Consider the following 14,954-nt stretch of genomic DNA (forward strand, 5'->3'; position numbering starts at 1 on the left):
ATCTACTGGTACCGCCAGTGGTGGAGATGGAGTGGGGATGAGGTAGTCATCCCAATTATTTTGTTTTGTTGTAACATCTCCTGTTTCTCTCTCATCTCTAATGATGGTAAATTGTCAGCAGGGGGTTGAGCTAAGGTGCCTGCCAACTCTGGAAGCGGGGAGGTAGGTGTCCCGATGACTCCTGCGGATTTTGGCAAAGGAGTTAGGGTTTGAAACTGTTGCACAGGTCATGGGGCTTGTGGCAAAAGCGTTGTCAGAGCAGATGGTGGAAATCTGCGATAACAGTCCTATAGAATACCTTGCAAATTAGTTACTAGAGACATAGGCATAGGAATAGATGGCTCTCGTTGGTCCTGCATTGAATATTCCTGATGGCATGGCTCTATGTGCTCCCTAGCAGAGTAATAGTCCTCCTGACATTCTTCTTCCTCCTCTCCAAAGTCTTGACATTTGACCTGAAGCTGGGAGGGGCTATTAGCTACTCCAAAGGGACCTTCATCATTGGAGTCTTCTTCGTCATCCAAGAGGTGTGCTGGTGGGTAAGGCAACACCTTACTTGCAGAAGTGTGAATTGGCAAAATCGTAGATGAAGATGGATTTTCCTTTAAACAGATTAAAGACAACGGAGGAAATGTCTTTGTAGATCGTTTTTCTCTTGATTTTGAGTGTTTCATCAGCGATGTTTTCTTCGTCAATGGCAAGGTCGTCGTCAATTGCATCTTCAATAGCAGCATCGTCAACTGTACCATTGGTGGTGTAATCATTGACGGGGGTGTTGATGGTATCATTGTCAACGAGCTCTTCATCGTTGAAGATATCATCGTCAAGGAGTCCTTTGTCAAGGAGTCCATCATCAACAGTGTCTTTGTTGAACAAGGCGTCACTGCAGTGGTAAAGGTTGACCCCACTGTTGTTACCGTAAACGTGGTAGTCGACGAGTGCATCATCAATGGTGTCTTTGAGGCGGGTACATTTTTGTTGGATTTTGTTGTTGACGGCACAGACTGTGAAGCACTCTTTGGAAGTGCTTCTTTCAGGGAAGGATTATTAGGCTTAGAGTGAGTCTTGTGTGAGGCAATTTGTTGTTTTTTTGAGAATGAATGAAAGTCCTCCTGCCTCTTTTCGTGCCCAGTTGTCGTGTGCTTTGATTTTTTCAAGACTTTTGCAGGTGGTTCTGAGGTAGCTTTTTCCCAGCTATAGGTCTTTTAAGGGTAGATGAAGTCTGTGAAGAGTCCTCACTCTTCCCCTCAGATAAAGAGCACTCTTTGGTTTTTAGCTTTTGTAGCTACAGCAAAAGTCTACCTACCCTATCCTTTAGAGTTTTCTGAGAAAAGGTGCAATAGATTTTAAAGTCTCTCACCTTATGCTCTGTATGGAGGCAACAGATGCGTTCATTATGTGGGTCATCCAAATGGAGCCTTTTCTCACAGGTGTCACAGGCTCTGAAAATTCCTTTCTTGGTGGTTTGGGACATAGGCCCCCATTATGACAGTGGCGGTAAGAACCGCCGACCGCTGCGGCGACGGCCGACAAAAGACCGTCGCTGTGGCTACCATCTGTCCACCATAATATACCACAGTCGGATTTCTGCCACAAGAAGGGCAGATGGTGGTAAGGTGGGGCGGCTATCACCAGCAGTGCCACGCCAGTAGACCGCCGCCAGCCGTATTACGACAAATAATACGGCCTGGTGGTGTTCTGCTGGCGGGCGCTGCTGGCGGTAGCAGCGCACCGTCCCCGGACAGAAAACCCAATGGATACAGGTAAGTTGGGTTTCCGACAAGGGAGGGGGGTAGGGTGTTGTGTCTGTGTGTGTGTGTGTGGGGGTGTGTGCATGTAGAACGAGTTACTTACCCCCGTGGGAGTATTCATTAGGTGTGGAATCCACAGGTAGTTGTATCCATCAGAATGTGTGAGTGCGTGTGTGAATGCGAATGTGTGTTTAGTGTTGTTTGCAAGCGTGTATGAAGGTGTGTGAGTGCGTGTATGAAAGTGTGTGAGTGCGTGTATGAATGGAAATTTGAATGCGTGTGTGAGTTTGGATGTGTGAGTGAATGAATGGATGCATGTGTATATGTATGTATGTCTGTGTGGATGGGTGTATGTCTGCGTGTGTGTGTGTGTGTGTGTGTGTGTATGGGGAGAGGTTGGAAGGGAGGGGGAGCATGGATGAAGTGGGCCTAGAGGGTGTCTGGGGGGTGTTGTGGGGGAGGGGCCCTCCTATTAGTGACAGGGAAGGAATTCCCTGTCACTGATAGGGCCTACTGCCATGGTTACAAACGCCACAAAAACCATGGCGGTAGGCAGAGTCATGATACCTCCGGCGGGCCAATAGTGCCGCTGTGCTGGAGATTGTTAGCTCCAGCCCGGTGGCTGCCACCGCCATGGCGGTCTGAATGGTACACTGGCGGGTTGGCTTAAGCCAACCCGCCAATGTCATAATGTGGCGGTAAGTACCGCCACATTATCTCCGACCACCGGGGTCATAATGATCCCCATAGTGCCTAGTCAAAAGTCATAGGTAGTAGAAGAGACAATGATATTTTGGAAATAAATTTCTTTTACAAAATTGGGTAGAAACAAGTAATATGAGCAGTGCTCAAGGAGACTCCCATCACACAATGTGCAGTAGAAAATCTGAGAGAATCAGCCTCTGTTGGGAGTGTTCTAGAGGGTACTGTGCTCTGATTAGCTAAGGTATGTGGTGTGGTCCTTTTTTTAAAAAGGGACATAGGTTATAAAACCTATAGTTCAAAGCTAGTCTATCTATTATAATAATGCACATTTATTTATTATAGTACTGTGGGACTCCCATTTCGACGACCGGGAATGATTCAAGCATATGAATCTATGAAAGATCTAATACTGGAGAACCAACGTTTTCCTTGAAAAGAATAAAATTAAATGATCTAGGTTAAAAATAAAACCTGATCTCTGAAAATTAAAAAGTGCAAAAAAAAAGGAAAAAAGTACTTACTTGTAACTGCAGTTATCCAGTATTGGTATCTTTCATGGATTCACATGCCTGAATAATTCCCCATCGAAGTGGGAGTCCCACAGTACAATAAAAAGCAGTATTAAAAACCTACACAGAAGTCAATGTTAAAGGACATTCACTTTAACAGCTTATTCATATCATCTGAAAAGACCCAAGATCCAGCACCCTTAGGACCCTCATCACAGAAGCTCCAGTCCCTCAGATTTTTTTACTGCGTGTCGTGTGAAGGAAGTCTACCTGAACTCTGCTCAGTTATCTTATTTCTGGTATTGTAAGATTTATCTACTTCTGCTATTATGTCTGAAACATCTAGAAAAGAGTTCTTTAGACCTTGTAATACATGTGGGAGGAAAAGACTTCACTCAGAAGAACCCCACCAGGATTGTATTTACTTCCACTCCCCTCAACATAAGGTAAAAGACTAAGGGGGTCATTACAACCCTGGCGGTCCAAGACCGCCAGGGCTGTTTCGACGGAAGCACCGCCAACAGGCTGGCGGTGCTTCCTGGCATATTACGACCGCGGCGGTAGCGCCGCAGTCGCACCGCCGGGGCAGGCGGTTTTCCGCCACAATGGCCCCGGCGGTTGTAATCCGCCAAGGCAGCGCAGGGGATTACGAGTCCCCGACTGCCAGCCTTTTTCTGGCGGTCTGAACCGCCAGGAAACGGCTGGCGGTACGGGGAGTCATGGGGCCCCTGGGGGCCCCTGCACTGCCCATGCCACTGGCATGGGCAGTGCAGGGGCCCCTGACAGGGCCCCATGCGGCTTTTCACTGTCTGCTATGCAACTGCACCTGTCGCACGCCCGCAACACCGCCGGCTCCATTTGAAGCCGGCTCCCATGTTGCGGCCCACATCCCCGCCGGCCCAGCGGGGATGTCCAAATGGGCACCGCAGGAGTGCGCTCGCATTGGCGGCCGCACGGCGGTTACAGCTTGTAATGACCCCCCTAAGATCTGTTGCACCTTCTCTACTGAAACATTAAAGGTCAGGGAGAGGAGGCTTCTTCAGTGGCTTCAGACAGCCAAATCTAAGAAATCTGTATGTTCTGAGGAGGACAACATCAACCATCAACGGCGCAGAAGGTCCTAGGTCCATCTCATTCCTTTACATTCCATAGTGTCACAAAGAGCAAACCCTCAATAATAAATGTTAGCCACTCACATACACATCACCATCACAGTAAGAAGAGAACAACTAACCCTTTGTTAAACACAACAAAGAAGCTCCCAAATAATTATCAAAATGATATGGGAATCCCCAGTTCTGCCTCTGTAAACCCATAAAGCCCCAATGACCTCCGTGCAAATACAGGCACCCACAAGGGATACCTACTTTTAGGGTCCTCGTGGACCCCCTTAGTTCCACGGGAAGCCGCCATCTCGGGGAACTTAGCAGTCTAGTGCTGCATGCTTTAGCATGCTGAGATGCAAGAGCTGCTGCACATTTAAACTTGGCTCCCATGTGAGCATTCAAGTTTCAGACCCTGGGAAGGTGACCATTAGGTACAGAGCAGGAGTGTCACTTTGAGGAAGTAAGGGCCACATGTATGAAGCATTGTGCACGTCACAAACTGCAAATTGGGCCATTTGTGACGTGCAAAATGCAATTTGGGATATACAGACCCACTTTTGCGATTCGGTAAACTATTTACCGAATTGCAAAAAGGGTTTGCGAGTGGCAATTAGGAAGGGGTGTTTCCTTCCTAACTGCGAGTCGCAGTCCTATGTATGATTAATTTGTGACCGCAAATGCGGTCGAAAAACAATCGCAGTTGGCACCAGTTTCAAACTGGTGCTAACCCATTCGCAAACGCCCTTCCCCTTTGTGAATGGAAGCGAAAACATTTTTTCAGGTCAGGGAGTGAAAAAATTAAAAGAGAACTTTTCATTTTTTGTTTTTGAAATGCATCTCGTTTTCCTTTAAGGAAAGCGGGCTGCATTTTAAAAAAAAAACTGCTTTATTTGAAAGCAGTCCCTGTGAGGGCAGCCATTCCCAAGGGAGTCACAAATTGCGACTTACTTCATGAATATTCATGAGGTAGGTCATGTGCGACCCCCTTGCGAATCGCAAACAGTGTCATTGACACTGTTGAACATAAGGTTTTGCGACTCGCAATTTGCGAATCACAAAACCTATATTCCGTACATGTGGCCCTAAGTGCCTTTTGAACATTGGTTACATGGCGCTACAGATACAGTAAGACGAATTGATTCTAAAACGTTGCCAAATCTTGAGTGTGACTACAAGCATACGCCCCTCCCGGAGGGGCTATGATATGAGAATCCAAATACTACCAAGTAGGTTACGCATGCACCAGGTGTGTGCTGTTTGGTGTGTTTCACGTGTTTACATGTTTAAAGGTTTTAAATGTAGTATGTCTTGTACTGTTGATTGTGAGAGTACTTTAGTCTCTCAGTCATGATATTCACGAGTGGGGTGCAGTTTGCAAATAGGTGGCACCACACCCACAAACAACATATATAGTGGCCCATTACAAATGGGGGCTATGATAACTATGCCTCTCTTGTATTTCAACAGGTATCAATGACGGACACCATAAACGATTGGTATCATCTTATGACACCACATTAGTAAGGTGAATTGCACCATATCACACAACATGTATTATTTATGCTTTCATTAGAGGTTATCAAACAAGCATTGGCACTGGGGAATCAACATTGGTCCTGAAGAGGAGCCTAGGGGTACGGCTCCGAAATATGTAGACTAGGAAGTCAGGTACATTACATCTCCCATTTCTGCAGTCCCTTTTTAATCATAGCGCCTCCAAGAGATCTATTAAATCATTGGAATTACTAGGAGGCAGGTATTTTTAACTCTTAATTTTTTGTTTTTGAAATGCATCTTGTTTTCCTTTTGGCAAAACGGGCTGCATTTAAAAAAAAAACTGCTTTATTTAAAAGCAGTCACAGACATGGTGGTCTGCTTTCACCAGCAGGCCACCATCCCTGTGAGGGCGGCCATTCCCAAGGGAGTCACAAATTGGGACCTACCTCATGAATATTCATGAGGTAGATCATGTGCGACCCCCTTTCAAATCGCAAACAGTGTCATTGACACTGTTGAACATAAGGTTTTGCGACTCGCAATTTGCGAGTCGCAAAACCTATATTTCGTACATGTGGCCGTAAGTGCCTTTTGAACATTGTTTACATGGCGCTACAGATACAGTAAGACGAATTGATTCTAAAACTTTGCCAAATCTTTAGAGTGTGACTACAAGCACACACCCCTCCTGGAGGAGCTATGATATGAGAATCCAAATACTACCAAGTAGGTTACGCATGCACCAGGTGTGTGCTGTTTGGTGTGTTTCACGTGTTTACATGTTTAAAAGTTTTAAATGTAGTATGTCTTGTACTGTTGATTGTGAGAGTACTTTAGTCTCTCAGTTCTGATATTCACGAGTGGGGTGCAGTTTGCAAATAGGTGGAACCACACCCACAAACAACATATATAGTGGCCCTATACAAATGGGGGCTATGATAACTATGCCTCTCTTGTATTTCAACAGGTATCAATGACGGACACCATAAACGATAGATATCATCTTATGACACCACATTAGTAAGGTGAACTGCACCATATCACGCAACATGTATTATTTATGTTTTCATTAGAGGTAGTCAAACAAGGAGTGGCACTAGGGAATCCACATTGGTCCTGAAGAGGAGCCTAGGGGTACGGCTCTGAAATATGTAGACTAGGAAGTCAGGTATATTACATCCCCCACTTCTGCAGCTCCTTTTTAATCATAGCGCCTCCAAGAGATCTATTAAATCATTGGAATTACTAGGAGACAGGTATTTTTAACTCACCCAAGACCCCACCACTCCTATCCCTCCTGTGATTCACATTGATGAGACTACATCAGTGCTCCCACGTCTCCCGTAGGTTGTAGCATGTCCCGCTTCGTAGTGGAACAGGACGAAACCCAATGATGAAGCATGCCACTAAGGGGTAACCCTGGTGGGTGAGGGTTTTTCTAACAGGAAAATCCTTTTCCTATCCATCCTGTGGTAGTTCTTTTAGCTGGGCCTCTTTTGTAATGTTATCAATGAAGACCACATAGAAGAGAACCTATGTTCACAAAGGCACCTTAATGGAATTTTCGTCCTTAGTATCTGATGCACATGGCCACACACTTCAACTCATTCATTCACACAATCATTTGTGAACTCACACAAATGTTACAAGATCTCTCAAGAATGACCAGAGTTATCTCCAATGAAATCAACCTAGCTAAAGCTTTCGGCACAGTAATCAAGCAAAATATAGAAGCTGCCAAAATTAGATTAACCTTTCATTTTAACCCAATACCTGTAGTGAGACTGACCTTGATGGAAAGTAGTGTGGTCCGGGTAAGAAGTATGGATGGTGGAATGAGAACCGAGGAGGTGCGCCAAACAAGCTTGCAGGATGACTCAGTGGTGCCGGTTGGTACATGTGGGGATGTGGGATCGGCGTCCCGCGAGAACATGTAGTGGTACCAGAATACTCCTTGGATGAGTGCATGTCGGAGGAAGTAAACCTGGGATGCAGAGTACTGTCATTACTGGTATTCTTGGCAGTATTGTCCACAGTCACTGGTACAGGTCGCTCCAATGGTCGCGATGGTGCTGAGCAGGGCACTGGAAGGCTGTGGTGTGGCTCTGTCTGTGGTGGGATCACTGAACGCTGAGGGGTCATTTGGGGTCGAAGAGACAAGCTTGGGGCCTGCGCCGATATCTGGCCAGAGTTCCCAGTATTTGACTGGAAAAGAGTGATGGGAGCGGTACGCTGAAGAGGCGGGGCTGGCAGAGGCATTGGAGGTGGTGCATCACCTTGGAAAATGAAAGAGAAGCAAGAGTCAGTCACACACAAACACCTGGGAACGCTGTAGAATGTAGTCACTATTTCTACAGTACTTTAAATTGCAATTATTTACAAGATACCAATATTCTTTTCGCTCTCCCAGTCTCTGAACCCCTTTTCCCTCTCCGCCCATCCGCGCAGATTCACTATCTCACCATTTGACCCCTAATTCCTTCTCCTTTTCAGTCTTCCACTCGGCCTTTTTTCCTATACCTATATGGCTTTCTCTGTTTTCTCTCACAGGATCACTAACAAGAAAGTTGTATGCCTTTCTTGCTTTTCACAGTTCATGGCTGGGCGTCGAAAGTTATTTACGAATCGCAGGTACCCAAAGTGTGGAGCATGATCGTGATTTGCGGGAGCCCCTTTCTGTTTACAATGTGCTTCTGTTCGCTCCACATCTCTGAGGGGTGAAGTTACAGATAAAACACCATAAAGTAGACACAATTCCAGGCATAGCCCAAGGCAAAACTCAAATAGCGCCCGGGTGAGGAGACGCGGTCTCAGCCAGCAATCGCAGAAAATGCCTCAACAAACAGGAACAAAGAGCCCCCTGATAATGGACACCAACTCCGCAGAAAGCAGAAACAGACAGAGTCAGCAGACACACAAACAACAGGTGGGAGCAGGAACAGAAAGAGTTGATATAGGCAGGTCGAAGAGAGACACCAAATAGACGCAAAACAACAGACATTGACAGGCACAGAAAGAGCAGCTACAGTTCAATAGACTAAACGCAGACCTAAGGCCCAAACCCCAAAGTGGACCTAGATACATTCCCAGAGAACGCAGACACAGAATGGAGGGGGGGGGGGGGGTGCACACACAAACAACACACATATTCAGGAATCCAAGATCTTTGCCTTAATCCTCAGAGCATAGTTCTAAGTACAGTGCGGCATGTGGAGAGATTCTCTTGAGATCCTTTTTGTTGTTCTGTGCCCAATGTTCGTGCGCTCACATTACAAGTTAACCTACTTATGCCATATGGAATCATTCTAACTATAACGAGAATAGAAACTCACCAACACTGTGAGCGAGCGTGGGAATTACCACAGAGTATGCCGGTGATCGGTATGGGTACAGTGCCGTGGCGTTCGTGGTGATGATATTCTGGGTGCTGCCAGAGAAAACTGTGGAGACGTTTAGGGGGAAGCGTTTTCTTTTTCCGGGTCGGGGCTGGTAAACCCAACCTGAGGACACAAGCCACAAATAAAATTTACCTGAGGATAGAAGAGATGTCTAAATGTTTCCATTATACGAGGTCGGTGGTGCAAAACTATGTATGAGTACAGAAGTCAGGAAAATTTAGCTAACTTTTTAAACGCCGAAAAGTGATTTCTCTTTAATACACACATTTTTATTATTTAGTAACCAGGTGAAGAATCACCATAGTCTAAAGAAACTGTAACATTGGTGAACTGTGATAAAATGAAAATGGTGTATGATAACGATCATTTCACAGTGCGAAGATTGATAACCACTTTTACAACTTTTCTACCAGTGAAAATGCTTACTGGACTTTCACAATGAGTAGGCTTCTGCTAGAGCAGCCATTGGATCCTTGATGGCCAAACGTGACACTGCGCATCCCTGGAGCTAGAGAGAAGCCCCGAAGTGACAGAGTGGATACATGGTATGAAATGGTGTGCAGTGGCGGAAGGAATGATATACAAATCGAGGGGACGTGAAAAGAACGGTGAGAATATGGAATCCTTGGATTTCATGTCACGGACTACAGTAACAACGAATATGCCAAATGGTGCAGTTAGTAAGCAGTGTCGAATATGTAGATCCACTCTCGGCCTTGACGGGTAAGCCTTAAATCTACTGTTTCCTGTTCTGCATGGTTTGAATACAATAAAGTAAGAAGTCTAACAAATGTTCCAATACAATTATGTTGAAAACAATAACATACGATTCAATTATAAATACAGCGACCATTGCCAATACCAATAGCTCAGGCTTTAATGTACTGCACTCTACACTCACAGAAGCACGAAACTCACTCTGCACTCCCATGGGCACATCTCTCACCTTGCCTTTTACAGACATATCACTCACCCTTCAATCACACAGATCATCACTCCCCATGCACTCTTACACCTCTCACCCACCACTCATCCTGCACCTGTCGGTGCTCTCATGGGAGGTGCCCTTGTCAAAGACTAGGGCGTGCCCGCTGAGCACCGCAAGGCCGGTTGGCAGGATCTGGCGCGTCCATGGGAGGCACCCGCAGGTTCACATACATGCAGCCACCAGTCCCAGTGCAATGTCCTCCCCTTCGGCAGCTGTTTGGGGGTCTGGGAACACTCATACATAGTACTCGCCGGGCACAGAGATACATCACTCACTCTACACACACACAGCTCACCCTGCACTCAAACTGCTCACTCTAACACACCAATCACCCTAAACACATACATTGTTCATCCTGCACACGCTGTTCTACCAGCACACCGATCACCCTTCACTCAGAAACCACTCAGTCTGCACACTCACCCGGCATCGCTCATCACTCAGCCACTGCTTATTCTGCACGGACACCACCTGAGCTACTCTCACACACCACTCTTCCGGCAATCACACCACTTACCCTGCACACTCACACTCCTGCAGGGAGACACTTTCATCATGCACTCAGATACCTCTCATTCTGCACACTTACACTGCATTCTGACATTGCTCACTTGGCACTCACGCACTGCTCACCTTGCACAGACAGGGCTCGTGCTGTACTGAAGCTGCTCACTGCACTAAAACAATGCTCACTTACCGCTCATCTTACTCTGATACTGCTCACCTTTGACTCACACACCTCTCACCATGCACTCACGCCTTTAACTCATCCACCACTTGCTCTGCACTCACATATCACTCATACACCTCTCACACAATACCCACTCACTCTGCTCCCATTCACCCTGAACTGATCCATTGCTCACTCACTTATCACACATACCACTCACCTATTGTGCACCCTGGACTCACAAACCACTCGCCATGCACTTACACAACACCCATGCAACTCTCACACCTCTCACAACACACCCTGCACTAATACAGCACGGGTGCACTCATACATACTACTCACCGTGCACAGAGATATATCACTCACTCTACACACACACAGCTCACCCTGCACTCAAACTGCTCACTCTAACACATCAATCACCCTAAACACATACACTGTTCATCCTGCACATGCTGTTCTACAAGCACACCGATCACCCTTCACTCAGAAACCACTCACCCCGCATCGCTCATCACACAGCCACTGCTTATTCTGCACGGACACCACCTGAGCTACTCTCACATACCGCTCTTCTGGCAATCACATCACTCGCCCATAAACCTTTCATGCAGCACACTCACACTGCATTCGGAAATCACTCACCCAGCACTCATGTACTGTTCACAAAGCTCACCCTGCACTCACACCTCTCACTTTGTACTCACAGGCCTTGAGAAATCTACTGCTACGGCAGTCAGAGTTTATTTGTCGAGCTATATTTAGGACCTACTGCCTGTGCATTGACAAAGAACAGGGGTTCTGTTCAGTCAGGAAGTAAAGGAGCAATAAAGATGCCTTTAAATCTTGTTTTATTTTGTCACATTTGGTCTGTAGTCAGAGGTCAGAAGTCAGTTTAAAATTAATTTTCCTTCTCTGAGTTCAAGGATTTTGTCAAATGAACAGCCTGACCTGCCTACGAAATGTAATGCTGCATGATAACAGGGTTTTCCTATCACACATTTAAATAGCTAATAAGTTAACTGTACAAATATTTCAAAATATTTCAGTAGTTGTGAAAACCCATTTTTGTACTTCTGTGTGATGAAAAAAATATTTTATTAGGATGAAATACAAATCAGAACAATTTGCTTGGTGAAGTGCAAAGGATAAATATGTTTTCAGAGAGCCAAAGTTCACAGATTATTGTTAATACACTATATAGTTTTATCAGTAAAGACGGAAGGTAGTGGGAACGTTTTTGGCCATGTCTTGGAAATTTAGGGGCATATTTACAATCCCCATGGCGCAGGGCAGCGCAGCAAGTGAACTTGCTGCACTGCGCTGCCCTGCGCCACAGGGAAAGGGCAGAAATGCATGGTATTTACAACATACAATGCATTTCTGTCCTTTCCCATTGCGCTGGTGCACAAATTGCTGCCTAGCGCCAACGCAGGCACCTTTACACCATGGTGCAAGAGTGTCTGTGTTGTCAGCAGGAATGTTTTTGTGCAGGAAGGGACAAGTTCCTGACAAAAACAACCCAGAGAGGCATTATTCTCTTTCCATGTGTGCTGCATGGAAAGGGGAAACAACAAGGAGAAATACAGGGGAGGAAAACAGTTTTGACGCATTTCCAGGTTTACAGATTCTTGTAAGTCTGGGAATGCGTCAAATCCCACGGGTATTGGTTGGGAACACCCACTGCAACGCCTATGGTATGCCTCCCTGGTGCAGTGTAAGACAATGAAGAGTCTTGCGTTGATTTGCCTTACATCATATGTACAAGGCCATGAAAAGCCATGCAAAGTGGTTTTGCACGGCCTTGAAGGTATGGACCTGCTCTAAGCACCACCAGTGCGTCACACAAAAAGTGGCGCATTGGCGGCACACAGGGCGTGTTATTGTGCCATTACTGTCTGTAAATGACAGTGCACTACCACAACATGCTTTAATAATATAGTTATTAAAAGTGAGTGTTTAAACATGAACTGATAAACACTACTCCCCCTGCTGTGACAGCAATGCAATTAGAAAACTGAGAGACAAGTCAGGGATCTTGTGTACACTATATGTAGACTAGATTTTTATTACACATGGAGAAAACGTTTAGTCTATTTAATCAAACAAGAGTTTTTTTTGTACAGCTGAAATGCTGAACTCACATATTTGAAAGTGCACTCATGTAAGAGTGAAGAAAAAGGTGATTGTAAAATAGAATATCTGCCAATGATTATTCACTTAGAGACCAGTTTACGGGTCAAGTACATAACAGGTAGGTCGGGTAGATTATTAAAGTTACTTGACCTGCCGGGCTAGTAACATTTTTATGTTTTTTCTAGCCTGACTCACAATTCACTTACTCTGCACTGACACCACTATTACACCTCTCACCGAGAAATCAGCCACTTCTTACCCAGCAATCACTCACAACTCAACCTGCAATCAGCCACTGCTCACCATGTGTGAAGATACTATTTAAAAAAAAAAAATTAACACAGTTCAAGCTACTGGCAAGCTACAGACAACATAGCCTACCACATTTAATGGCAGCAATAAAAAAATGATTTAATTCTACGAATAGGAAAGAAAAAAACACTATTCTCTCTAAGTACCATGTTAAGGTATGAGAAATTGCATGTAGATTTGCATAGACCTAGGCATCTCTCCCATATCAATATTAAAACACAACTGAACTCTGAAATTAATGATGAAAGGATAAGTAGGAGGGGATAGGGACTACAATACAGCAACACACTCCTTTGACTGTGCTTCTCACATCTGTGCTACTGCCAGAAAAGAACAAACACTGTACCATCCATGAATATCATCTCTGCCGCATGGGTGACCTAAAGGGCAAGCTCCATCCCATAAGCATAGTGAACATTCTCTATCCAAAAAATAGTTACCTGGCTCATAAAAAAACAATTGATCACACAAGGTCATGTGACCACTGGGATGTCAAGCCAGACCTAACAACACCAAAGGTCACTAGAATTTTGCAGCAAGGCAGAGCCAAAATATGATTCATAGGTGACTTAATAAAGTGCATGGAAAAGTCAATTTTAAATGTACACTGAACTAGTTAAACACATTCATGCTACATACTGTGCTGTGTTACAGTACAACTGCAGCTTCATTTCAACATGTTAAAATAATGGTTCAAATACACCATCAACTTAAGAAATAAAACCAACTAGACTGAGTACAAAATATTACTATCCAATAAGTACTAATTTTGTCTTACTCTGATGGTATTGAAGACCATATTATAATTCTTTCCGTGGAAAGTACTTCCATCAATCATAGCAAATTAGTTTGCACAAACATGAAAAGTGTTTTAATTAGCAGAATGCACATATTCCACTTTGAATGTTTTCTCATTTCTTAAAATCTGACAAGGAGTGATTGTGTTGTGCTATAATAGTGGAAATATGATATGTTTGACAGCATGTTTGCATGGGTGGTACATTCGGGAAGATTTCCTAAGGCAAAGGTTTATCGATGGTTATAGCCTGAAGCTATTTGGAGTGTTTGAATGATCCCAAGAAAGAGTAATTCCCCTAATGGGGAATCCTAGTTCCCTTCTAGGGGAATTTTTATTAAAGTAAGAAGCAAGGGCTTGATCCCAAGAACGTTTACTAATGTTTTCTTTAGAAAAATGTACATGTAAATGTCTTTTATCTGCATGATTCATTAAAATCTTTGCAAAAGAACAAAATACTTAAAAACTTCTCTAGAACTACTATGCGTTTAAAATCACAATGTGTACAGGAGTGCAAATAATTTCAAAACATGTTTATCAAACATTACGTAAAAAGTTCTCTAATGGTGAGTATAAATGCATTACTAGCTGCGCCGGAAACTGGTTATTAATTATATGGGGCTATATAGAACTGGGGCTATTAAAATTGATAAAGTGTGTAATCTTTAATTATCATGCATTTATTTACAAATTCTACACGACTTTAGAAATCTAACAATACAATTCACCATAAAAAGCATGTTACAAAGAGTTATATAACTGAGTATGTTTAGAATGCAATGTATAATTCAATTTTGACAACAGAAATGATTTTAGGCAAATGTCCATTATGTATGAGCATTTCACTAAACTTATTTAAAAAAATGTATCAGCCTGATATTTAACTGTGTGTTTTCTTTAGAAAAGTCAATTTGTTCAAGAACAAATATATAACAGTTGCAGCCTTCATTTGCTTCACTGGCAACATTTTTTTTCCTTGCTGAGTTGAAAAATTTAACTAACGTAAAAATAGTGACAGGAAAGATTATTTTGCAAATCATTTTAAAGGACATGTGAGGGGAAAAAATTGAAATGCATCTAGAC

General features: G+C 44.1%; 1 protein-coding gene across 1 annotated transcript in view; it reads right to left on the reverse strand.

Annotated features, from left to right (window-relative positions):
• The window catches only part of SOX30 (SRY-box transcription factor 30), a 372,899-nt gene that overhangs the window by 52,192 nt on the left and 305,753 nt on the right, over positions 1-14,954 (reverse strand). The window contains exons 3-4 of the mRNA XM_069202021.1: positions 8,901-9,068; positions 7,358-7,844 (exon numbers count right to left, since the gene is read on the reverse strand). Coding sequence (XP_069058122.1) covers positions 7,358-7,844; positions 8,901-9,068 — 655 coding nt within the window. The remainder of the gene's footprint in view (positions 1-7,357; positions 7,845-8,900; positions 9,069-14,954) is intronic.

The sequence above is a fragment of the Pleurodeles waltl genome, chromosome 7 (assembly GCF_031143425.1).
Source record: "Pleurodeles waltl isolate 20211129_DDA chromosome 7, aPleWal1.hap1.20221129, whole genome shotgun sequence".
NCBI lineage: Eukaryota > Metazoa > Chordata > Amphibia > Caudata > Salamandridae > Pleurodeles > Pleurodeles waltl.